A 26,967-nucleotide genomic window follows, 5' to 3' on the forward strand; every position below is an offset into this window, starting at 1 on the left:
CCACCACTGCAATCAGTTGGACTTGAAACCATTAAAGTCTAATAGTAAAACCATATGTATCGAAAAAATATTAATAATCTATCCAAGTTAAAATTAACTCACCATTAAAGCTGAATATGTATATGGATAATGGTAAGCAAAGTAACAAACATCATCCTTATGCAGGAAGCTGACTGTGAAGGTAATTGTGTAGTAGGATTTTCCCTTCTGACCTCCTGCTGCAATTGAACTTCTTGAAAAATGATTCCTAGGAACATGTTGACATTAGTTTAAAGATATAATGCATATAAAGTTATCATTTCATGTAAATAATTTCCAGACACACATCACTTGCTCAAGTATTATGTTTAGTACACCCTAATAAGGCTTCAATTTTTGACTCTCCTTGATTGGTTTTGATATAAGTAACAGGAATACAGTGAATTTCAAGGTAGTTTTCTAGCCTATTCATTCAGTATTTAATTTCATCCATTCACCGTTTTACTTACTTGTAGTAACAAATATCTGTTCCTACACGAATCCACCAGGGATGGCCACTTAGTGCCTCTTGAACAGAGTACATGAGGGGTTGCATACCTTTAAAACAAATATATTATGCTATAGAACATGGTTGCACATATACAGCAAAGAACTATGCCTGTCTATACCTACTGCACTCACTATAGTATTAGAGGCAAATTATTCTCTTTTAATTAGGGAAAACACTATGTAATAAATTATTAGAGTTATCATTCCACATTCTGATATACTATAATAAATCATTAGCTAGGCCTGGATGTTATTTTGACAGTTGATAGTATTAATGAATTGTACAACAATTCAACATTTCAAGATTCTTTGGGGCTGTTTGCTATCTTTATACTTGTATTTCACGAGCTGTTTAAATTAATGGGCAGCATCCAACATGGTGCTGATTCTATTGCACAAGCGGGACCCAGCACTTGTGCAATAGAGATTTAATGCTTCCTCCTAAAGGAAGCCCTGAAACAAGCAGAACTCCCTTACGACAGAATTCCCTTGTGTGAGCTCCACTGACCTGCCCCATTCCAGAAACGAGCATTTTTACTCATTTCTGGTTGTCCCCAAAAGTGCTCAATCTATGTTCTGCAAATGGTGGGCACTGTTTGTGGAAGCCAATTGGCAGGGTGCAGCAGAATCAGCAGGGGTATAAGCACCCCACTGGATACTGCCCAATGATGTATTCTGATGTTATTTTTCCAATCCTCCAAAACACATGGATAATTCACAATTAGCACTGAACAGGAATAGCAGGGATGGTTTGGAAGATTGGGAACAAGACTGCATTCACTGTTTCTGCTTCCTCTTTTGTGTGCTCAGCTGAACAAATCACAGTTTGTCATTACATCTGAACCAGCACAAACTAAGATTGCAAACCAGGATCAAACTATAGATTCCAATCTTAAATTTAGAATGCTTGCTCAAACCAAAAAGCCTGTTTAAGGTCGATCTATGACTATGGGTTCTCCATACTTCCTAAGGGCTTCTTTTCAATAGGAAAAGAAAAACAGGTCTTACCATAATTAAACTGACTGTTTGTCTTTTCACAGTTGATTATATTAAATCGGTAAACAATGCCTGTCCGCATTCCGCTGACTTCAAAGTAAAACCACTGGTGATAATGATTGCTGTTTATATCAGAGTTCAGAATGAGATCATACTCATTTCTAAAAATGAGCAGAAATAAATAAGTCTTAAAATTAAGAGCAATTGTAAGGAAATGTTAAAATAAAATAATGGCAGTATCTTACTTTCTGATCTGAATAACTTTGCGTAAATTTCCAGATTCAAATTTGGAGTTAAACTTCAAGACATCTCCTTCATCTGGCACTAGACAACTTTTTAAAAAAAATAGGGAAGGAAAGTGATATTTATTGGTAATTTATTTCAGATTTTATACCAGACTTTAAATATTTCTGAATATATATAATCAAGGATGATGGGAGGTGGGGAAGAAATAATGCAATTAACCCTAACAATGCTTACAAATGTCACGAATAGTCATCAATCTTATGATAATTATTAAATTGCTTCATTATTAAATTGCAGAAATGGTTCCCCTTCACTCACACTTCACATTCCTGTAATTTTCTCTGAATACGATTTAATGAATAAGGCAGACAGAAGTTTTCTGGATTGCTTATCTGTATGATTACTCTATGGTAAATAATTTCAAAACTGCAGCTTAAGTACCTATGCAATGTTCAGCTACCGTAAAGTATGAAGAAAACCCTTTTTCTTTTCTCCCTGATTTCCCCGTGCCCCATTTTTTTCTATGCCCATATCTGACTAATTTACTCTTGGTTTATGATTAAGAGGATCTTTTAAATCAGGAGTGGGCAACTTCTGACAACTCTCATCAGCCCTAGCCAAGATAGCCAGGAGTAAGTTGTTTTAAATGTTAATATTTTTATTTGTTTCAAAATATGTTTGTTTTAAATCTAAGAATAAAAATAATCAAATTCAAAGGTAAACAGAAAAAAGGATTATTTGACATAACAAATACATTACACTTTGATATTAAATAGGTGCATATTAGGTTAAGTAATTGCCCAGGTAAACTACGCTATTACTTAGAATAGTGTTTTTTGAGTTTCCAAGGCGGGATATCTTAGAACCCTTTCTCATAGTTGCCAGTGAGATCAATAACAAGTACAGGATGCATCTGTTAAAAGATGACAGCTTGCTCACTAATGCTCACTAATGCTGACCTTTCCTGCAGTGTGCAGCCATGAACACCGTCATGGCATGGCATGGACTGATGGCAAGGCACTCTGCAACACAAAAGGGTTTTATTGCAGGCCTACAAAGGTTTCTAAGCAGAATGGGCTCTCTGAAGATAAACAAAAATCTGTATAATAAGTATATCTACAAAAAAAGGATGGATTAGCAGTGAATCAAATCAACTGATCTTAGCCATTAATAAAGCGAACATTAGTTAGTTTTTAAATTGCCATTAAAACATAAAACCATTACAATTGATTATTTTAAGAAGACATGGATTATTCCATCTATAACTGCCTCTAGCTGGATTTTTGACATGTCCCAATTATCAATTGTATAAACACTCTAGAAAACCAACTCGTCACTTGGTTTTTCTAAATTTGCTTGAAGTACAAAATAATTTTAAACTGAAGAGAAACCAGACACGAAGAAGAAAGTTACAAAAGGGACTTTTGCTGTGAAACCTACCTGAGATTATCAAGGTCATAAACAACTCTGTCTATGATATCATTAGGATGAATCAGTCTTTCAATATCTTGGGCAATTTTTGTCCTATAAAAATAAAGAGAGTTCTTATGTCATGTTTCACAGCTGTTAGCTAGAAAGGTGCCATGCCACCTTTAAAACTATACAATAAGGAAGAATCCACTTATATTTGGTTTCTTTGTCAGAGGAATCTTTTCCTTTCCATGTGCCTAGTTTGCATTAGCAATCAATTATTTTTTCAAGTAGTATTAGTAGTTAAATTCAGTTAACATTTGGTAACAATTAAGTTACATTAGCAATTCATGCAATTAGAGCTGTAGATAAAGGTTAAAAAGATTCAGAGATTATACTGTGCAGTGATTGGGTTAGTGTGCGAGCCTCTCACCTCTGGAAACCTCCTTTCAAAGATGAGTTTTAAGTAAGAAAGAGGGATGAAGGATGCTTTTATTTTGCCACATATACATGGAACTGCTGCCTGAGCATGATGCAAATGACTGCATGTGTGCAGGGTGCACTCTATTTCCTACACAAAAGTTTTATTTATGTAAGAGAAGTCTTCCCTAAAGTGGCCCTCGATGTCTTGTGGGCTCACAGAACAAAATGCCACAGAACCATTATATTGCTGGAGTATCTGTTTAGAGTCTGTGTAGCAAAAAAGCAATGAGGCTGAATTCTGCGGTATCTCAAAGACTTTTTTTTTTTGGTTCTGTGTTAGAGCCCGTTTTACCAGATGTATGAATGGTCTAGAAACTTTACAGATCACATTAATGAAATGTATTAGCATAGGGCTCCATCCAACATCACAAGAAAGGATTCCTCTCTCCTCCCCCCTTTCACGCCTGCTGCACCCGAGCAGATTTGGAGGGCACACAAGAGGCTGCAATGGGGGAGAGGGAATCCATTCTGCTAGCAGACAGGCACCATTGGATATAACCCATAATATTTATTTTTCAGTTTTATACCCTGTCAGTTCTGCTATAAAGAAATCTCAAGGTTGCTCTCGCTGATGAAATGGGTTCTAGCCTAGAAGAGTTTATGCTGCACTTTATCTGGTAGTCCTTAAGATGTCACAGGACTCTTTCCTCACTTACATACATATTTTTAAGCAGCTAACGTTTATGGACCATAAAAAAGAATCAGTAAACTGTGAATTGCACGCGACAAAGGAAAACGAAATCATACTTCAATGCTACCCTACTGCGAACTATAAATCAAAAGACAGATTGAGGACAGCTACCAATACGTACAAATGAGTAATTGAACCTTCTCATCTCCAGTTCATTCTAGGGCAGTACATGCTAAACCCAGCTGCTTGTCCATGGTGCAAGTAAGAAGGGATACACATCTCACTTGTTCAGACAGACTCACAAGCGCTACAGTATTAACAACAACAACAACAACAACAGCTCTAAAATGACTCAAAGTAAGTTTAAATTATTACCAAGTAAAATCTAGAGATACCTGGCAGAATTTGAATGCCCCTGTTGAAACACATTAATCTAAAGGGCCTATCCAACGGACTGAATATTGTATAATCACCGACATTTTTAGGACACAGTGCTAAGAAAAAGTCTTGTTTCCTCTGCCACGTTTACCCAGGTTCATATGAATTTCTTGTTTCTTAAGACAAGCTTGGTATTTAAGAATTACAAGACCAGCTAGAATGTCTGTAATTGTTCTAGAAATAATGCTTTGTTTGATTAGCTCTTTTACGTATTAAAATGGTCTTAGAATCCTCCTTCATAAGAGCAATCACACACCTATTATTTTTTCCTGCTTGTTTACATTAGTAAAATTTAAGATTACAAACCAGGAAAGCATTGGTTCTTCTTTTAATGAACTAGCTTTGCACATGCTTTCATTCCGACCAACAATGGTCAATTTTGTCTTTTTTTCTCATTAACTGAGACCAACATAGGGTGGTTTTTAGGTATTGACAAGTCATGATAAATAATATGAAGCTGGATGCTGAATATCTCTCTGTAATTATGCTTTATTTATGATTTCAGATATTTAATTTTTAAAGCTGTTACTAACAAATATTTCGAATACTTCTGTAACGTGTTTAACTCTTTCAGTCAGTCGCTGAGCGTGTCAGACAAACCAGGACTTTCATTGTTCATGTCTCTACATTAATCAGCAAGCAGAGATTTAAATATGAATCAGTGCTCCTAGTTGTCACCAGAGATACAGAAGAAAAAATAGCAAGGTATTAAGGAGAGTTAGGAACAAAAGATATCTATGACACATGAAAGAGTGGCCCTCCCACTAACCAATGACGCCTCACCTTAATAAAATGCAAACACTTTCCTTTTGGTAATAATCTAGGGTGATGTCCTGTTGTACAACAATCTAACCTTTGTTGTAGCCAAGTCCTCATCTTAAACATGGAACCAAAAAGACGGCACCAAAAATAAAATAATAATAAAAAAATAAGAATTGCATTGGCTGTGAGAATGCTGGAGCTCATGGTTTCACTATCCGAGTGTTTCGTCATGATCAAATTATCAATGTGTCACTATTAGTTACTAATTATGAGGATCTAGCTACACAGTATGAAGTGTCTCTGGAATGGATGTTGGCCCTAATTCACATTGTGTATATTAAACTAATTGTATGTGCTTTAGATATTATGAAAAGAAGAGAGAGATTTTGAGAACGAAAAGGGAAATAATCAAAGATCTTTAGAAATTGGATTTTCTGGCCTGTCAATTTGGAATACAAGGTTCAAGGAAACTGCACACACCCATTCACTGCCAACTATTCCCCCAAAAGAGAGTTCAAAAGACCCCGATGTTATGAAGGAGAAATATCCAATATTTCTTTCACATACATCAGAGTTCGCATGTGACTGGCAGCCATTCTCTTCTTCCTTGTGGAAGAAAAGGAATAAAGTTTGAGATTATGTAACACCTATGAATTCTAAGACTTTATAACTTTAATGATGATACTAATTATATGAATATTAATTCTTAGCATTAATATAGCACTTTAAGAGCATTGAAAGCAATTCACATACATTATTTTAGTAAACTCTACAACACCCCCATAAGTCAGATAATAATTCCAAACTGAAGATGGGGAAATTCAGGCTAATAGAGTCCCTGTGTCTACCTTGTGAGTCATGGCAGTGCTAGGACCTGAACTAGGGATTAACTATCTCACTCTTGGCTAATCATCATATGATAATGTCTCTCTGGTTTTATATATTTCATATCATTTCAATTTTATTTAATAAAATTTCTAATGCTTCAGAATATTCTATTTCTAGTTCACAATAAGCTTGATTATTTAAATGCTTCCTATAACATGAAGGCAAAAAAATTAAGAGAATGCAGAAATTCTGGGCAGTATCTAATGGCGTCTTTCTATAAACTCAAACAGCACTAGTGGAATTCTGCCAAATCTTTTCATAATGTTAGCAGTTGCCGATTAAACTTGCACAAACGGTTGCATGACTATAATGCACAACCGGTTTTGCAAACGTCACTTTAGTTTGATTCTCCTCTTGCACATAGTTCAGAACCTAGTTTCCGCTAGTGCAACATTTGTGCTGACGGAATGACACAGTTGAATACTGCCCTGTGCATTCACAAAACATTCTTACTTATTAGCCAAAGCAAACACCAAAAACATTCTTTCTTACTGACAGAAAAGCTTGTAGGCTAGATCCAGGGGACTTCCACACATGGAATGGGGGTGTTCTCAGACAGACTCACAGACAGGCTTCCCCTTCCCCTGCAGCCCCTCCAAGATCTGCTCAGGAGGTTTGGGGATACACTGTAAAAGCATAGGATGTGGGCTGGAGAGGAAGAATCCCTTTTACAATTGTGGCATCTCCACTGGATCCAAGTCCCTTCCATTCACAAATCCACTCCAACGTTGTTTTTTAATTTACTTTTACTGCAAACCTTTAACACTCAAAACAAAGTTATAGCTTTAGATAATCCTTGAAACATGTTAGAAATATAGACTAACTTACCTCTGTACACCATAGGGTCTTTCAAGAATGGGCTCTTTAAATGGAGGTGGAATGTGTCCAAAATAATCAGGATATGCCACTTCTGAATACTCAGGAACAGACTTCGTAGTTTTCACTACCTCAATATAAAGTTCTGGGTCATGCAGTTGTAATGTATCAGGCACCTCAAGCACGACTTGGTCTCCCAAAGAAATTGAGCAGGAAACATCTTCCTCTTCAGGATCAGGTCCAGCACAGCACAGCTTTCCCAGCTGGACAGACCGTCCCTCAAACAAAACACTTCCACAGGATGAAACATGCTGAAAAGGTTTATTACAGGTAATTTCACTAAGGCTAGTTTTACACTCTTTTTTGGTCATGGCCCTTGTCGTGTAAGATTGTTCATTTTTGGAAGTATTTTGCAAAGAAATTCTGTCAAAGTCTTTAACTATTTCATGGTTTAGGCACTGGCATGATGATGAAAGCAATTTCATTTGATCACTTTGATGCTGTAAACTATTGTCCATGCTACTATCATTCTGTACCAGACCCAAAAAGATTGGTCTTTTCTTAGAATCCTCTGTTTGTTGAGGATGACTATCCTTCACAGGCATTTCTATTGCATGGTTTGCCTGAGGCTGATCCTCTCCTGCAGTAGGAACAACAATAGGCCCTCCGAGGGTGATATTGGTTGAAAAAGGCTTTGGTTCCTTGGAAACTAGATCATATTCCTTAACATTAAAAAGAGGGGGGGAAGGGGGAGGAATCATAGTTAGGAACATTTAGACATTTGATTTACACACCACAAAATAACACAAAAATAATACAATCCCTGCCCTGAGGGTTTACAGTCTTGAATTTTGAAGAGAGATGGAGGTTTAATGAATGAGAAGAGAGAAGCTGTTACAGGCTGAAGGAGCACAGAGAAAAGTGAACCAATTGCAGGTTAGCTTGTTTGGGAGAACAAGCATAAAATGGAAAAATAAGAGTAGAGATAATGACCCTATTCAGACGACTCGCTAAACCATGGTGATTAAGCATTTTGAGCTAAACATTATGGCTTAGCGTGTCATGTGAACCATTCCTAACCATGGTGGCTACATAATCACGATTTAAACACACTCACTAACCATTTGCTGCAAAAGGGTTAGTGGCCTAACCATGGCTTAGCGTGATATCAGGGCAAGCCCATAGTCAGAAGTGAAGAGCATCACACTGATGCAGAAATTGACAGGGAGTCACTTGAAGAAAACAACTCTGCTGGATCAAATCAAGGTCCATCCCCAGTCCAGCAACCTGTTTCCAAAAGTAGCTTGCCAAATATTTATTTATTTATTACATTTTTATACCGCCCAATAGCCGAAGCTCTCTGGGCGGTTCACAAATACCATTAGATTAGATACCACTGGCGAACCTCCAGACTGTTGGTCAAATGTGGGCTTCCAGGCATCTCAACCCAGACCTGTGAACTCTACCTCAGGCACACCAGCTCTACCCAGGCATATCTCTGATAGCAAGAGATATGTTGGGGCTTTGGGTGGAGGTACTAAGAACCCCACCTTTGGTAATATAGGTTTTAGATCTTTAGATTTAGAAATTCATTCAGGAGGTATTTCTATCAAGATATGAGAATGGACAAAGAGGACAAATTGAGGGACAGTCAGACGTATAACACTGCTAGCTGAAGCCATAAGACCAAAATAAATGTATGGGGGAGAAAAGCCAAAGAACTGATGCAGGAAAAAATCTCTAGAAAAGGAGCAGTCAGAAAGACATTAGGATTGCTGAGAAGAAAGAGCCACAGAAATCAAGGAAGAAGAAAATGTCTTGGTTACAGTGGTTTTATTAAGTGAAGGCCACTATCTCAAGGAGCCTTGCAGTGAAGCTGCAGGAACAGCAGCAAAAGGAAAAGGAGTTGGTCTAATTTTATATTTTTCTTTAAATATGGGAAGTTTTGAACAAGCCTGAAAGATGGATATCAGCGGGCTGCATTATGGAGAAAGAAGAAAGTGTATGCCAAGGAAGTGTCAGAAGAGACAGGTTAAGATCTCTACTTAAACTTAGGTTAATTAACTTTATTAACTTCCTATGGCAATTCACTGTACCTTCTCAGTGAGATTCAATTATTTAAATGCCAACCCTATGGGTTCTGTATGCTTACTTAGATTTCTCATAAAATGAACATTTGTTTAAAAAGATACCAACATATGTACCTGAAAGTCTTCTATAAGTTCTGGGAAAAACTGTTCATACATCTTCAGTTCTTCTATTGGTCGTCCCAATTCCTGCTTTGGTTTCAATTTGCTGATATCTGTCTCTATATCATCATTCTGGGGGAGGGGAGGGAGACAACCTACATTATTTAAAATCTTGTGGAGTAAATGATATGTTTTTCAGTTTAAGGTTATTAAGAATGCCTAATAATTCTTAATATTAAAAAAAATGTTCTTGCACACTTCAAGAGGGATGCACAACAAAAGCTCTTACTGACTCACTGACATTGGTTATATTCATACCTAATACTAAGCCAGGATTTAAGAATTACATGCAGAAATAGAAAAGAGCAGGTGTGAAGCCAGGCTCAAGCACTTTCCCCTTCCTTCTCCTCCTCCCACATGGCAGAAGGAATACTGCAGGATTCCATTTTACTTTGCCAAATCCCTGATTTGTCGTTCCCTGTGAATCAGGATTATAATTTAAAATGATCTCCAGTCAATTGTTGAACAAAAGTCAATTACAAACCTTGGTTTGGTTAATAAACTAGCGGTTGCTTTAAACTACAATTCCTGGTTCACAAGTAATGAAAAGCCTGGAAAATGGCAAAGTGAAGTAGAATCCTGGCTTATTTTTCCTCCTGCCTGCATGGGAGGAGGAGGGGGGGGTGCTTGTGGCCAGCACTTGGGCAGGCTCATTTCTGCTCACATATGTAATGCTAAATCCTGGTATATTGTTACATGCAAATGCAGCCACTGGGTTAGACCCAAAGGGAGGAATCTTCTTTTGAAAGTCTCTTTTTATTGGAAAAAGGGAATCTAGGGATTCAACTCATTAGAAGTCACTTTCTATTGAGAAGCTAAAAAAACCTGTTAAAGCCTCAATTTGTCAAGGATTTTTTAACATAAAAATCTGCACTAAGAAATATAAAATCAGATTATTTGGGCTAAACATAAGAAATTAGGAGCTTTCCTTTGCTTATCAATGTGATCAGCATTATGCAAAACATTCTAAGCAGTAGCCACCTCATTGTGTTAAGGGAACACCACATACATACCCCAATTCCACATATCGGGGCTCCAGTACGCATATCATATTTTCTTATTTGCAAGTGCTCTCATGTTCATATCAAACAAGGGAATCATCTGCATGGAGATTCCTTTAAGCATGTAAATTGATGGCTCCCTCCATCAATTGAGCATGAAGCCCTATGTACATAAAAGCTTCAAGCAAGCAGCTGAGGACACAGTTCTCTGCATCAGGGCAACAGTCTTAATGTGACACAGCTACTTTAATATTAACATTGCTCATGTTAGTGGGATAGTATTAGTTAGCACTGGTAATTCAGAAAACATTATGCATAAGAGATCATGGTTGAAAACTTTAGATCCCAATTATTTTATAATATTTCATAAGCTTTTTAGTTCACTAAAGGAGAGTGTGGATATTCAAACAGAGGTAAAATCTGACTTATATTCTGAATGTGTGTTCATACATTCCCTTTAAAAGTGACTGCTATGCAAGTTATAAGACAATAATGATATCAACTCAACTGAGCAGCTTCAAAGTGAAAGATATGCAGCACTGATTTACATGGATGATGATCTTGCTAACACAAACAGCGATCAAGAGTGTATATGAGCCATAAACATATGGAATGTTTCAGGTTTGACAGCAGACTGGTACATTACTGAGATACAGATACCAAGCATAATTTAAAATGGACTTGGGAAATTATTTTGTATTTGTAGAATGGTATAATGTTGCATTATACTATTCCACAAAATTAATCATCATCATCATCATCATCATCATCATCATCATCATCATCATCCTCCTCCTCCTCCTAGTGAAAATAATCATATTTTTACAAAAATATATTGTTAAAAAGCAAAGGTATGAGTTCTTAAAAAGAACAGTAGTATGCATGAAAACTGTTATTCTACAGTACAATCTAAATTCTCATATTTTGGAGCAAGTCCCCCAGGGTGGGAAGCCATAAGAAATTTTCTTAGGATGTATTTCTAGACACATTGCCTAATTCCCCACAATTGCTAGCACCCCCACATTGCTGTGGGGTACAGGTAGTACTGGGACTCTAGAACCTAGTTTGTTATTTACTAGAAACTTAAAATGCACCAACTGGAGCAAAAGACATTAACTTAGAATTTAAAAAGTCTGAAACCAGAAATTTGTTCTGAGTAACAAAACTGAACAGAGCTTACAGTCCATGAAAACAAAAACCTACTCTTGGTCACCCCAAGACTTTCTTCATTTCAGTAGCATAATTTAGTGTGATGGGGAGTCATGGTGTGGTTGGTACACAATTGGGAGTCAGAAAATGTTCCAATATACTGCAAGTCACCCAGAGATCCAACAATAGAACTAGATCTACTTTCTGCTCACCGCTGCTCTATATTCATGCATAGGTGCTGCCTGTATTGTAACTTGGCTGCCAGAACAGGATCATTGCTGCAGGGGATAATGAATAAATTGGGGGACTTGAGCCAGCAAGAGTATGGATGTCATGGGGGAAGAGTTGCTGCTGGAACCATCTTTGATATTATTCTTTTGCCCCAACCTACAAATTCATATATGCAGCAGAACGCTGCCCACGGGGATCTCTGGATACTCTCCTGCTAAACAGGTAGTTTGTACTAGTTAAACAAGAAGAAAAGTTTAGAAGTTTTGAAGGATTAGGCAGAATTCAGCAAGTTTGTGAAATACTGCAATCAAAAACACAGATCTAAGCTTACTTGATACAAATCTAAATTTGTTTCACTGTCATTTCCCCATAGTGTTTTGATAATTCATCTGTAAACAGTACAATGTAATTAATGTATTTATGATTTTGAAAACATATTGCATATAGAAGCAATTTTTCATAAAAGTAATAAAAATATTTCCGAATATGGTATGAGTTTATTTCCTCAATTCAATTACTAACCTTAAAATGTTGATCTATGTCATCTTCATTATCATTTTCAACCTCAGATTCTGTTTCAGTGTCATCATTGTCATCACTTTCATCTACTACGTCATCCACTGTGATATAAAATGCTCTATAAGTAGGGCAGATGTACGTTTTCTACAACATGTACATCCCAGAAAAAAAATGATGCATGTGAAACTTTTCACTAACCAATGGAAACCTAATAGTACTTGTGAATTAAAATTCCCATGAGATCATGTGCTGTCTATTAATTACCCAGATTCTCCATGCTACAGAAACAAATCATTAAACATTTTCCTGGAAAGATGATCAAGAGGGTCATTAGGACCACAGTAGTGCCTCTCCCCCAGCAGCCCCTCACCTGGATTACCCTTCCTGAATGGAATGAGCTGTGAGGTGAGTGCTGAGAAGGGCTTGCCACTCACAGAAGGTGCCTCCATCCAATTTTCAGCATACCCCCATCCCTCTCAGCCCCTTGGGCCTTGCCCAAATCAATTCAAGGTGTAAGGAGGCTTTTGGGGACAGGGAGCTTTGAGAGCTGTTGAGAGGAGAAGAAGATGGAAAAACCACCTTCCATTGACTTCTTTCTGCTGGTGCTTCTCAGGATCCAGCCAAAATAAACAGAATTCACAAAGTTTCGTGATTTGAAAATAACACCTGATCTACACACTTTGACAGCTTAACAGTATTTTATTGCATACTTCTCACTTTAAAAAAAAGCCTTGAAAGTTCACATTTGCATGGCCATTTACAGCAAGTATCTTTCGTATCAACATAGGATTGAGACACATGTGGAGGCTCCACTGTGTTACAACAGGCCATTTACTTTCTAAATTCAGAGTCAGTACCGTAAGTGCTAAAATGGGAAGTGGGAAAGTTGCGCAAAAATTAATATCATGACTCTGTAAAAACTGTACCCACAGCAAAGGCAGTCAACTCCCCACAAGGGAAGGAAAACTGGCAGCAATAATGAAATCAACAGCATAGAGGTAGGTACAGGAGAAGCAGATTGATAAATGGAGAAAGATGTCAGCCAGCTACAGCCTGAGTAGCAACTGCTACGGCTGGTCAGACTAGGATGCACCTTTTAATGCCAGCCCTATCAGCATCACCTTCTTATATAGAAATTTGTTTCTTTCTCGGAAAAAGCATACCTTGCAACACATGAATGGCTGCATAACACCTTTCCTGTTTCAGCTATCCGTCAAGGAGCTATCCATCAATACACCTGGCTAGTCCCCAATGGGTACATCTACCCGTTGTAAACTTCAAGCCTAACATGATTGACATTGCACAAAGCACTTTCACTTTTGACATATGCAAACAAGCATTCTCTTAACTTTTTGAAATCTGGATTAATAAAGATATGAAGTGTGGATTTACAGTATACAATTTAATCTAATGCTTCAGATCAATCGTATCTATTAAAGATTTTAAAAAGATTTCAATAGGCAATGTATGCCTGGTTTGTATCCAATGGTTGCACATATGGAAGGCAGCTTGTGCAATCAATCTCTCCACCTAAATTTGGAGGATTCCTCCCTCCCACTGCAGCCTTGTACAACACAGCCCTCACTGTTCAGGACCACTGCACACCCTCAAGAGAGAGAGAGGGTTTTCAGGGAGTACACTCCATGGGGGAGAATTGGGAAAGGAAACATTCATTGTATGAACTGTCTTCCATTTCCACAACAAATGAATACAACCTACTGGGACAAACTAAAATAACTGAGATGTATTGTTACCTTAATAAATCATTGGGCCTGTTTAGACGACACTTCAGGTTCTGTGGTTAGTGAAACTCTAGGGTTAGCACTAACCACAAGCCGTGCTGTCGCACACAACACTTTAAGCCATGATGAGAGTTGCTAACCCTGCTGCAGACGGTCCGACTGTGGTTAGTGAGTGAGCAGGGTTTAGCAAAATGAATTGCACAAGATACCTTAAACCCTGTTACTTAACCAAAAGCCTTAACCAGCAGGGTTTAAGATTTCTTCTGAACAGGCCCATTATTAAGCTGAAAGTATTGCTTTGGTTAATAGCTGAAAATGGAAACTGTGTCACATTTTAGTCTCCTATTTACATGCAAGATATAAATTTCAAGCAGAGTCATACAATATAATATTTTCCATTCCTTTCCTTTAAAAACAGGCGTACAGCTTTAAAAGATAGAATCTATACTGAACTGTGTAATATTAGGATTTCAGGAGTCCTCCCTTAAAAGCAATGAAAAGCAAAGGAATATACAATTGTAAGTTTGTATATCTAGATACTTTTCTAAAGTACTCTCAGAGAACAAATACACAGAAGACCATTCTGTTTAAAAATTAGCCATACCTTCAGGAGGCAAACTATACAGTTGATACACTGGTCCATTAACAGGGATGATAGGCAGTTGAAAATGGAAAGCACTTTTAATGGTTGGTAGTGGAAGACGATTTTTAGGATAGCATTTTCTCATTATTAAACTGGAAGTGTTGACTAGTGGATCAAGAGTTCTTACTGCAAGGCATTCCTATTGCAACAAATAAGCAATTATAAAATAAAGCATTGCATGTCAAACATTTTACTATTTATGAACAATGGCAGTTAGTAGAAATGTGAACTTTAAGGATCTTCAGTATCTGATAATGGCATATTTGTCTTATTTAGAAATGGCTCTAGACAAGCTGAAACTATTCCAGAAGTTCCATGGCATGCATCTCCTTCTTGAAGACTGCTTTAATGGGTCAACAAAAACTGTTGGCATTATTTCAGAGTGCAGGGACTTGTGCGCACAGTTTCTGTACTGGAGAATTTAAAGTACTCAATGGCACAGATCTTAGCTATGTTGAAGACTTTCTCCTGGAATGTCAGCCAGGTTATTTGCTGTGCTCAGATATCATCTACTGTTTTGAAGTGCTACCAACAAGCCTTTTGCTCCGCAGACATCCAACTTTGGTTGTTGAACAACTTCAGTGTGCAAGTCTGGCTGTAGATAGGCAATATTTATTTCAGAGGTAAGAAGGTAGAATGAGGCTTTTTTTATGGCACAGTGCAATCTACGCCAGATTGCAGCAAATACTAGTTTTCAATAAATATATAAGTTTCTCTGGGAACGTCTTTGGCTGAAGACTGATCAAAACGCTTTAGAAAAATAAATAAATAAATAATCCTAGTTAGCAACTGTGAGCTATAAAAGGCAGTATAGTCAAGTGCAGGCTATCTGTTAACTTTTGAACGTCAAAAGTTGTGGATCAGATTGAATGTAATTCACTGTGAAGCATGATGATTTTTCAGCTGATGGAGGATAGCAATAATTTCATTTGTACAGTTTTAAAGATTTCATTCATGTTTAAATTGACCTGGTTCAGACGAGCCGCGATAACCATGGGCACCAGGTTACATATGCAATTCCCAGTCAGGGCTTGTTGTATCATGTGAATCCAGTGAATGTGGATTATTCAATCCTCGCATAATCCCAAAACAGACTATAACCCATGCTAGCTGCTGTGTCATGCGAACATCTGCTGACATTTTAATGGCATCTAAAGGGGCTTCATTATGCATTCATAGCAAGATAAGGTCTTAAAACTTACTTGTGAAGTGTTGTACAAAATTTTCATTCCATTGACATCAAGAAACGCTTTTCTGCCCAACTTGATATTTGTAACACTTTTAATAGACTGCAAGATTCCTTTGCGGATCAACATGTGCCTATGCCGGCTATCATGACGGTGCCAGTCTACATAAATTGTTAAAAGTGTTTGGACATATCCTCTGTCTACAGCTCTCCTTGCATTCGTTTCTTGGGGAGAAAAAGTTTTAAGAGTTGTTAAGAAACTATATATACTTAAGAGTGTCAAATCAGGTAAGATTCCAATAACTGAGTTTGTTTCTGCTGTGAAATATGAAAGCAATCCAGTACCAAGCTTGGATCTCTCAGAAGCGCACCTGTTTGATATGCTATATTGCCTTGCTCTCATATTACAAATATTTAGGCAAAACACTGAAAACAAACACATGAAGTGGCTCTTAAAGATGCTTGAAACTGAAAATTAGTCAGTAATGCCAGTGTGATGCAGCAGTTAGAACAGGGGTAGGCAACCTAGTACCCTCCAGATGTTTGGACTATAAGACCCACAAGAGCCAATAAGTAAAACCTATGGACAGGGATTGTAGTCCAAAACATCTGGAGAGCACCAGATTGCCTACTCTTAAGTTTGCATATTGGATATAGACTGAGTGGGAAGTCTTGCAATTCAAATCCCTGCTCAGAATTAAACTCAGTGGGTATCTTTGGGCCAGTCACACATCCTTTTATCCTAACCTACTTCACAGTGTTCTTGTAAGGATAAATTGGAAGGAGCAGGGGCAATGTACACTACCCTGAGCTACTTGGAGAAAGGTTTGGGTAGAAACTGTAATTAAATAAATAAATACAAATAGATATTGGAAACAATTCCATGAAGCATGCTGAGTACTGCAAAACCTTGGTTATTTCCCCCCAAAATGGGGACGACAGATCTGTGTGTGCTCCTGTATTTTGTGTTCTACTTCTTCAGCAGAATCCCCCACTGCTCTCACCATCATGAAGTTCCTGATTCTTTCAATGCACAAGATGAGTTAGTCAGTTGCATTCTATACAATGTTAATTTTCAGTGTTATCTCTGTAAGCAAAACTGTATTTTAATCTGCTCAAATTCCATATGTCCTAAATGTAATTTTGTTAAAATATTGACTCATACACTTACTTGATTTTAGCAATGCAGCAAGGGTGTCTAAAGCAACCCTGTGAAAATAAAAAAACAAAACAAAACATAGACAAGTTAGGAAATCTAGATGACACTTCCTCGTAGTTAAGCAACTTATTGGTAAACAAACTGCTGTCCTAACTTTTAACATGATACTTCCTTGAAAAATAAATAATTTAAAGCATTTTTGTGTCATATTCCATAAGATTTGACTCTCTGAAGCAGCATGTACACACAAAACCAGATATAAGTGGTGCGATTGTCTCTTCAAAGACAATTTTCCTTGGCTTACAAACATTCTGGTTACAATATATTTTAAAGAAACCTATAGACATTTTATGAAAATCAGTGAGCCTTACTTCCTAGCACAAATGCATAGGATTAGGGTGCGTGTTATTTGGCGTATCCAAATAAAAATAACTGTACTAAAGAGAGATTATTCTATGTAGTTCTGTTATTACCAAATTATTATTATTTCAAAGTGTTGTGAATGTAGCAGGTGGCAGCTGTTGTGGGTGTCAGGGAAATCAAAAGCCTGTTGGGCACAAAGAACAAGTCACATCATTGTCTGGAGTGTGGCCTATAAAAAGTGGGGGCAGGGTGCTTTGGTATGTCATTTTGTATGTCAAGTCTCAAGAGCAACTTCTTGAGAGTGATGATCAATTGATCAAATTTTCTTAACAAAGAGTTACTTAGCAAAATCACACTCTTTTTCCCATTTCAAATTCTACATATGACTGTATCTCAGATATTGTCCACAACATTAAAGAAACACACACATCTATCTAATATATTTAGATATTCTACTCACTTCATAAGACCAGTATTCTTCTTGCTAAAAGGACCAATTATCTTAAATATCAACTCCACAACTCCATTCTTACCCAATGACACAGCATTTACAGCTGAAAATAAAAAGATTACATATTTAACACCAATTTTCAAAAGATGTGGATGTGAATGCCTACGCTTAAAACATTGCAAATCTAACCAAAAACAAGCTTACCAAATGGCATTTCATTAAGATGATAAAACACCAAAATGAAACATTTCCTTCTTCAAATAATGACTTGATTTGCACAAAATGCTAACCTATGGTTTATTTCACCCATGGTTTGTTTCCCCGTCCAGGATTTAGCTGGCAAACGATCAACCAAACCATGGTTTGTTTTTTCAATCACAGGAAAAACTTGCTCCCTCCAAACATCTTTGTAGCACTGCAGTACTGGCATGTAGAGCAGCTGTTTGTTTGTTTTTACCCCTCTTGCCCTCTGCCTCTGTAGCCTGGAGATGAACAATCAACAGTTCTGGGTCCATATGTAACAGCAAACCATGGTTTAAACAACTCAGAGTTCACAACACAAGAACAGCTGAAACTTTCTGGGCTGATCATGGTTAATAAACCATGGTTTGTTAGCATGGCTGGGTTCAAGCATCACAACAATGCAGAAGTCCACAACCCCAAAACCATGGGCTACCTTTATGTGCAAACCAGATTGTATTTACTTTTAGGGCTGTTGCAGAGTGATACTCACAATCTCTTCATCATGATTAAGAGAATGGGAGTGGGCCACGGATCCCCCTCTCCAAGCCCCTCTCCTCTTGTTATTGAATTCCTCTCATTCTTAAGTATTGTTAATCATTACATTGCCAGCATGTTAAAAATGTTTAGCAATAATAAGCACTAGCCATTTTCAAGGGAATCCTGGTTAGCTTGAAATAGTTGGTAATGCAACACTTACAGTAACTAAGTATAAACCTGGACCCTTGTTTCTCTGAGCGGAATCTACTGCCTGATCATCCATGAAATGGGACTTAACACGCAGTGCTCAACAGAGGCAGTTGTAATGGGTTCCTGAGAACATACTGACAATGAAGGACAGGAGTAGAACTTCTGCATGCACAACTGCATGCAATTCTAGTGATTAGAAACACAGCCTACGGATTTTTCTAACACAAACACACCTCTACTAGCTTTTAGCACTAATGGCATATAAATGTAATAAATAAATAAATAAAATAAATAAAAATAAATATGAAGGTACTTTCATCTTATAATAATAATAATAATATCATCTACGTGAACTGAGAGACGGGAGAAAAATACAGTACTTACAATTAGTTGAGTATACTCGTAACACTTGGAGACAAGGCAGTATTAACCTTTGATTCTGTAAGTTTTGTTTCACTATATTCAGCGTTATATTTAAAGCACCATTAATTCTGGCTTTTACTCCAAATTTTCTATCTGAAAATCCAGAAGAGGCAGAATTATTAGCACCTACGCAAACTCAAATTAACTCAGACACATTTATAGAATTAATTCATTCACTGTAATTTCATGTAAGTGGTAACACTTTGAATGAAACAGAAACAGTTTTTAATTCAGGACAATAAGCAATGGGTATTATTCAGCCCATTTATTGTCTTTACATCTAAGCAAGCAACATTTTCAGAACAGCAAAACCACCCAAATTCCTCACACATCTTGAATGCCAACCCTGTTCTTGGATTAGTTTGGGTTTTATATGAAAATAATATTAATTTAACTCTCAACTCCAAGTTGCGCTTTTGTGCTCATTTCAGTGGTAAGCACTACTGATGGGTGCTTACCAATAGAAAATTCTCCTCAGCTCAAAATTTACAAGCGTTCTTAGCAAGCAGTTGAAAAAAGTACTTTTGTTTTCCAAGAGTTCACCCTTTGGTTTGTAATGTTTTCAACTGCCTCTCAAATTTTAATCTATTCTTGGCCAGGTCTTAGACACTAATCAAATAAGAGCTTTAACAAAAGCAACAACATACCCCCCAAGCTGATTCTAAGGCTCCAGGGAATTATTATTTATTCCTATAATTTGCTCGTCTTCTCTGGGAATCCCACAGGATTCTCAGAGCAGCTAACTTAATATTAAAACCATACAAATAATACAATCAAACAATAAAAACACAAGTTTGGTATAAAACGAAAATAAAATAGACGTATAAATGGCCTGTCAGGGCATGCAATTCATCCTCTGGCTAAGGATGGTCAGTGCTGAGCAATGTCATCCCTCACAAGTGATCACATGGCTCAGCGTCAATGTGTCCTTCCTCATCAGGGCCATAGCAACAGGGAAGTGGGCAGCTACAGCAACACTGCCCCCTTCCCTGTTGCCATGGCCCTGACGGGGAAGGACACATCGGCGCGGAGAGAACTTCTCCACTGAGAGGGCATCAGTTGTCTCGGTGACGCCTTTTCCGTCCCCATTTACTTTTGATCCAGAGAGCAGGGACAGCTGAAGGTCACAGTGACATGTGAGGAGACTGCTTTGGCGTTTCTTCCTTCTGTGGAAGGTGCTTGCTGGAGGACGCACGCCACGGCTACTGCAGAAGGAGGAAGCTCCGGAGCAGACTCCTCATGTGTCACCATGACTGTCAGCTCTCCCCACTCTCTGGATCAAAAGTAAATGGGGATGGAAAAGGGGTCGCCAAGACAACGGATGCCTTCTCAGCGGAGAAGTTCTCTCTTCACTGATGTGTCCTTCACCCTTGTCTCCACAGCAACAGGGATGGGGCAGCTACCACACTGCCCCGTTGCTATGGAAATGACTAAGAAAGAGGGGGGCACAAAGTTCTGAGCTGCTGCTGTGACGAGCAGGACAGATTCTTCTGTATCCCGTCTAATCTCCATCATGAGAACAGATGGGCAATCCTTTGCTGAGGCAGGAGGGATGCAGGGGAATCAGAGGCGCAAGCATCCCTCCTGCCCCTTCTGTTCTCATGAATGGGGACGAAATGTGGAAAGATCCATCCTGCTTGTCAAAGCAGCAGCTTGGATCCTTGCGCATCCTCCCTGCCTCCCGATATCGGCAGATGGATTTCTCTAACGGTTGGACATTTCACGTCCAGTTGCGGGAGGCATCCTTCCCCCCCCCCGCTCCGCGAACTACTTGGGGGATCATCTTGAGAGGGTGGAAGGGGCTCCTTCTATCCCCTTGAGTCTATCTCAAGGGGCAGGGGGTGGTAGCAAAGGATGTGCATGTCCCTGGGAACACGTGGGGCACCGCAATTGGTGGTGCCCCATCCAGGGACAGCTTCTGCCTGTGCCGGAAAGCTCATAGGGAGCTGAGGATCACACTGCCCCACCCAGGGACAGCACAATCAGGGATCCCCAAGCATTTACGGGCACGGGATTATTTTCCCTGCCGATGGAGCCCTGCTGGGCTAGAGTGGCCAGGGTTTCTGCCACTCTTGGCTTGTGACTCTGCTAACAGGGGAAATAATCAACGGAGCCCGCTACACAACATGATAATCAATGGTTGTGAAGAAAAACAACTCTGCAAACTGTTGGTTATCCAAACTATTTCCAAAAAATAACCAACTGTGGCGTGTCTTTTGCCCAACAGACGACACAATAGTCAACAGTGGACTGTTTAAGCAATGGTTGATTAAACAGTCCACCGCTGACTAACATGTCATCCGAACTGAGCCACTGAGACACCACCACCAAAAGGCCTGTTCTGTAGTCACCACCAACCTCATCTTTCAGATTAATTTTGTTATTTTACAAACAAATTCAACTGAGGTCATTTGAAAATCAGGATGAGGATACTCTACCCTAAAGAGATGGAAATACAGTACTAGCTTTTCAGGATTTGGCTAGTAATGATATTGAAGAGGCCTAATGTGGAGCTGTTGCTCAGTGGAACAGCAGAAGCTTAGCAGACAAGAGGCCTCAATCCCTGGCCATGGACTCCCGGGTCGGGGAAGAGAGACATTCACAACTTCAGGCATGTACTTCTATAGACAATCCTTGCAAATGCTGCAACAAACAATGAATTCAGTCAGGTAGGAGTGTGCTCAACTGGGACCCAGAGTGGCTTTATTTTTCCAGATCTATTCATCATTGGAATTGGATAGCTTTTTCTGCTGTCATTGGGCTGAATTCAAATATCTACGGGTTATTTTCCCACCAGACCTTATTATCTATTTTCCCACTTCCCACACACAGCCCAACTGCACAGTACATCACGGCAGCAATAACACAAAGGAAGTTTGGAATGGACATAGGATGCTGGACTCTGCCCCCCGCATCTTACTGGTGCTCCAAAGGGTAGATTATGGAGAAGTTGTGGACCTAGTGGGTGCATCGTTGTGGGGGGGGGAAACCTAGGCCCACCTCACAGCGTCCCATCCTGAAGACAGCTTTGGCAAAGAACAAGTGGGATGGCGAGGTCCCTATTAGAACAGACACACCGCTGAAACCAACATCTTTTATTGAACAGCATCAGTGATATAATAAGTTCTGAAAGCAATATATATGACTGGGACTATTTCTGCAGGGTGGCTGTGCCTGGGAAAATGGCACAACAGAGAAGAAAGAAGTGCAACTGTTCCTGTTGCTAAATCTATGCACCTGTCATATTCCTATGTCATTCATTCTGAAAAGCAACAGGAGCCTTCTGGAACAAAAAATGTGGCTGACTGCTGCTGCTGGCTTCATTCTTGAATTTTAATGGCATCAGATGTGGGGAGGATCCTTGCCTCTGTACATGTTGAATGGTAGTGGATCTTCTCCACTTTCAATGCATGAAAATCACAAGTGAAGAACAAGATATATTCCATATAACCACTTAGCAACCAAGCTGCTACATTTTGTACTAATTGAAATCTTCAAGAAGTCTTCTTATATAGTTTTCACATATAACAAATTGCATCTAGAAGTTACCAATGCATGGAAAACAGTGGCCAGGCTATTTCTGAGTATGCTATCATTGGTTATGAGCTAGACAGACCTCTAACCTGCTTTCTAGCTATGGAGGCAGTTATTCAGGCTGTTCACCAATTTCAACGCAAATGCTTTCAGTTACAACATTTCTTTTGCAGGCATAACATTATGCAAGCATTACTGATGGGACCAGCCTCTGAATATATGATTCTACAACCCAAACCCTGACCATTTTGCCCCTTGTGCTGGCACTATAGTACCAACTTATCAGTTATGACAATGTAAAGTCAGCATATTTTTGTGTTCTGCTGGTGCAAGGGAATTTAATAGTGATCCTATTTTTGTCCAGTTTGCATAACTCAGGGACTGTGTGCTATGTCTGCATTTTTCTTCCAGCAATACCGACCAGAACACAAACAACAGCTGCAACATGATTTTATTTAGGTTTAACTCACCTTTCGGACCAATTTTTGCAAGAACAGAATGAAGTAGCACCATTAATTCTTCATTTGGTGGTGATTCTTTGCTGACATTCACAAGCAACTGCAATAAGATCTGTGTCCCTCCTCTAGAAACAAGGACACTTGTTCTACGGCTACTGCCTAGAATTAAAATATAAGCTATCAGCAGCAAGCCTTAAATATAGCGGACCTTTTTTTATCATATAATTGCAAGTTACATTTAAAAGAAGCATCATTTCTCTTTATGTCAGAAAAAGATGAACTGCATAACCACATTTGGACAAGCCATGGCACCTACATGCACCAGGTTGAATAAGCAACCCCTTCCCGCAGGTTATCATTTTGTGTGAATCTGGCAAGCATGAGTTAAGTGAGGGTTAAATAAACCATGTGTTATATGAGTGTTGTTTAATCTTCGTCACCAAGTTCACACTACATGATAACCCTCAAGAGGGGGATGCATATTCACGCATCCTGCACATGCTTCAGCTACACCACGGGTAATCCACAGTCGGCTGTTATGTCATGTGAACAGCCCCTTTGCATGTGTTTAAATTGGAAGGTAACAAGTCACACTTATTAGGCCAAAGGCACTGTAAGCACAAATGGGCGCTACCAATTACGATTTCATATAAAAACTTACCTACTGCCACCAATTCAATTAAGATGTTTAAGATATTTAGTGTAGCCTGGAGGTCTCTTGTATTCTGAAATTGAATGAATAGTAAGTATTTCATGGTGTTTCTATCACAACCTCCATAATGTAAATAATGCAAACAAATACACATACTTAAAGTGAAAACAAGGACAAATTAGCTCTTAGAAATTATTAAGGCTTAGCATTTACACCGTGAAAATTCCCCCTATTTCCTTTCAGAATCCGATGTATTTCGCAGTATAGAAATGTAATAAATAAAATAAATAAATAAAAGTAAATAGAGGAATATTTAAATATATCTCAAAAATACCATCTCTGCTGATCTCTAACATCAGAGGGACTAAATGGGCTTACCTTTGGCTGCATCAGGCCCTAGGTTTTAAAATTACATGCTAAACAGTGGCACTGGCCAAATAACCAAAGTTGCCATTTATTTTAAATAATACACCAACAGTTTGTATGTTAAGTTTTGAATCTTTTGTGTAAAAAGAAGTTGCTATAGTTAAAACATCTACCTTAAATAAAAGAAAAAAAGCTTCTTACTCTGTTCACAAAATCCAGTGAATAAAGTGGTTACTCTGACTACAATTAAGATCTAAGTTTTAGGAATTCAAATTTGAATCATATTAGCCCACTGATTTACTATAAAAAGTTACCTCTAAAGTTGAGAGAAGAACTTCTATTCCTGTTGAACCTTTGGCAGTCATTTCCTTCTTGATTTTTTCTGAAAGTTAAAAGTGATTTTTTCCTACTGTATAAATGTGTAATTTTATAAGTAGGAAATTAATTTCAAATGTGGATGACTTAAAAAGGCGTAGAAAAGACTGTATCGTTGCTTAAATACATAAACAAAATATCAATAAACTGTTTTCAATACTAGTGGATCCATATTTTAGAAATGTTCAAGTCTGGACTTGTTAAAATATAATGCATCTTGACATGCCACAAGTTTTGCATCAGTCAGTCCTAATAACTAACAGCAAACTCATTCTAGTGCTGATCTTTGTATAGCCAAAAGGTCACTACCAATGCACAAGAGGGAGGTACCAGCAGGCTTGCAGAAGGATGAAAAAACCCTTTAGAAATGTAGTGGTTATTAATTTATTTATGTTAAGCCTTTTTTTATCCACACTTCAGCTGACAAGGGAGGAGATAGCAGAGCCTTCCCAGAAACTGAAATTAACTTCTGCTGTAACAGAATGAGTGGAGAAGACTGTACTGGGTAGACAGGCAGAGGGAGCAAGTTGAAAGTTTGGGACTCGAAATCATGACTCTAGTGAAAATTGGGGTGGTGTAGGGGAGATGGCATGGTATTGAAAAAAGGGCAAAGAAGAAAATAAGGCTAAAGGAAATCTTCACATGGGCCTATGGAAAGAACACTAGAAGGAAGGGAAGCTGGAAGACTGAGGGCTAGGAATGAATAGGATTATTGCAGACCCTATCCCAGATGAACAAAAAGGGAAATTCCACCACATGCAGCTTCTTACACTGCTACAGCACTACGATGAGAAAATCCATCCTAGCCAAATTCTCCCTTCCATGCAACTCCTAAAGGTATAGTTATCCTCTTTCAGTTGGAATCTAGAAACCCTAAAGAGGCAGAAGAGAATGGAATGAATTTCACAAACTGATTTGTACTAATCAACCAGATCTGAGAGCGGACGAAAAACAAGGTAAATCCTGTGCCGAGCTGGCCTGATCAGCTCTTGGCTGCTCAAAAACATAAGTACAATATAATCATTTGTTTTAATTGTCATTAGCTGTTTTAAAATAAAATATCAAGACTGCAAAATTAACAGATGCTTGTTCCAACCCATGAAAATAATTTCCTTTATCAATATAATAATTCCTATCCGTCCACATCAACAAGTCCTGAAATTAAAAGAAAGGCAAACAAGGCTTATAAATGAATATGAACTTTATTATAAAAGGTAATGTTTTAAATGTTAGCTGAAGTTAATATATCCTCTATGTAAGAAAAAAAGTGTTCAGTTCCACACATGCAGAAATATGGACTAACAGTAAGAATACAATAAGAATACAGCTTTCTATTGTTTAAAATAATCACATAAGAAAAGGTAAATTCCTGAACATGACAGATTGATGAATACAACATCTAAAAACTGAGGAGAAAAAACAAAATACACCTAAATTAATGGTTCATTTCAATATGCTTTTATTCATTTACCTTGACTTTGAACCAGGTGAAGAATCTTTGATGTAACATATCTGGTGGTATCTGCTTCCACCAAACATTCTGCATTGTTCTTCTCCAGTTGTGTTAACAGGCTCCCAATCCGAGAATTGTTAGTTACACTGGAGAAAATAAACACATATAGTTTGTTATCCGCTTTCAGTATGATAGGCAATTTTATAGAGCAAAATTTTAGGCAAGTTTAACATTAAGGCCACGATCCCCAATGTGAGTGAAGTGTGCACACACAGCAGGTATTCATTTGCTATTCCAATCTTCCCCCAGCCACTTTTTAAAAACTTTTTTTTTTTAGGTTCCGTCTGGGCTAAAATGAGAATGTATGAAAAATACATATGTAACATAAAGCCATTTACTTGCATTTACCGAGGCAATGGTCTAAAGCTATGAGGAAAATTACACGGGAGAATTGGCAAGTAGAAGAAAAGTGGTAATTAACCTCTCCTGAGATTACAAAAACCTGCACAGGCAATTTTTGCAACAGCCGTGAAATGGGTAGCTGAATTAAAAGTGGCCTGAAAGGCATGTGCAGAGGACAACTGGTCAGTTCTCACCATAAATCCTCCTTTTCAAATGCCAACTCATCCCCATTAACACTACAAGGACAATGTAGGGTAGAGCACCTGGCATTTCCCTTATAACATCTAGTTCTGTCCTAGAAAAGATGAATAGAAACTTGTTGATTAGTCTATCTTGAAATTAATATACTGTTCCCAACTTCCTATGAAACTTACTGGGTATGCAAGTCCTTACTAGCTTTGTCAACTTCACCATTTCAGCTCCATTCTACAGTTTCCAAAATAATTGTTCGATGTGGTGCTAGGAATAGGCAAACTCACTTTT

At 38.2% G+C, this 26,967-nt stretch overlaps 1 protein-coding gene across 5 annotated transcripts in view; it reads right to left on the reverse strand.

Moving 5' to 3' along the window:
* The window catches only part of AGTPBP1 (ATP/GTP binding carboxypeptidase 1), a 57,750-nt gene that overhangs the window by 16,318 nt on the left and 14,465 nt on the right, over positions 1–26,967 (reverse strand). For 2 of the 5 annotated variants that reach the window (XM_063129401.1, XM_063129400.1), the window contains exons 3-20: positions 26,101–26,228; positions 24,569–24,636; positions 23,894–23,961; positions 23,249–23,391; positions 19,206–19,337; positions 17,901–17,994; positions 17,090–17,127; positions 15,935–16,143; positions 14,694–14,871; positions 12,351–12,448; positions 9,403–9,519; positions 7,211–7,920; positions 6,062–6,100; positions 3,211–3,294; positions 1,770–1,856; positions 1,537–1,685; positions 489–576; positions 103–247 (exon numbers count right to left, since the gene is read on the reverse strand). In XM_063129401.1, the coding sequence (XP_062985471.1) occupies positions 103–247; positions 489–576; positions 1,537–1,685; positions 1,770–1,856; positions 3,211–3,294; positions 6,062–6,100; positions 7,211–7,920; positions 9,403–9,519; positions 12,351–12,448; positions 14,694–14,871; positions 15,935–16,143; positions 17,090–17,127; positions 17,901–17,994; positions 19,206–19,337; positions 23,249–23,391; positions 23,894–23,961; positions 24,569–24,636; positions 26,101–26,228 (2,575 nt within the window). Of the gene's footprint in view, positions 1–102; positions 248–488; positions 577–1,536; positions 1,686–1,769; positions 1,857–3,210; positions 3,295–6,061; positions 6,101–7,210; positions 7,921–9,402; positions 9,520–12,350; positions 12,449–14,693; positions 14,872–15,934; positions 16,144–17,089; positions 17,128–17,900; positions 17,995–19,205; positions 19,338–23,248; positions 23,396–23,893; positions 23,962–24,568; positions 24,637–26,100; positions 26,229–26,967 lie in introns of all 5 variants that reach the window. The other 3 variants (XM_063129399.1, XM_063129402.1, XM_063129403.1) reach the window with 3 other exon arrangements.

The sequence above is a fragment of the Elgaria multicarinata genome, chromosome 6 (genome assembly GCF_023053635.1).
Source record: "Elgaria multicarinata webbii isolate HBS135686 ecotype San Diego chromosome 6, rElgMul1.1.pri, whole genome shotgun sequence".
Classification (NCBI taxonomy): domain Eukaryota; kingdom Metazoa; phylum Chordata; class Lepidosauria; order Squamata; family Anguidae; genus Elgaria; species Elgaria multicarinata.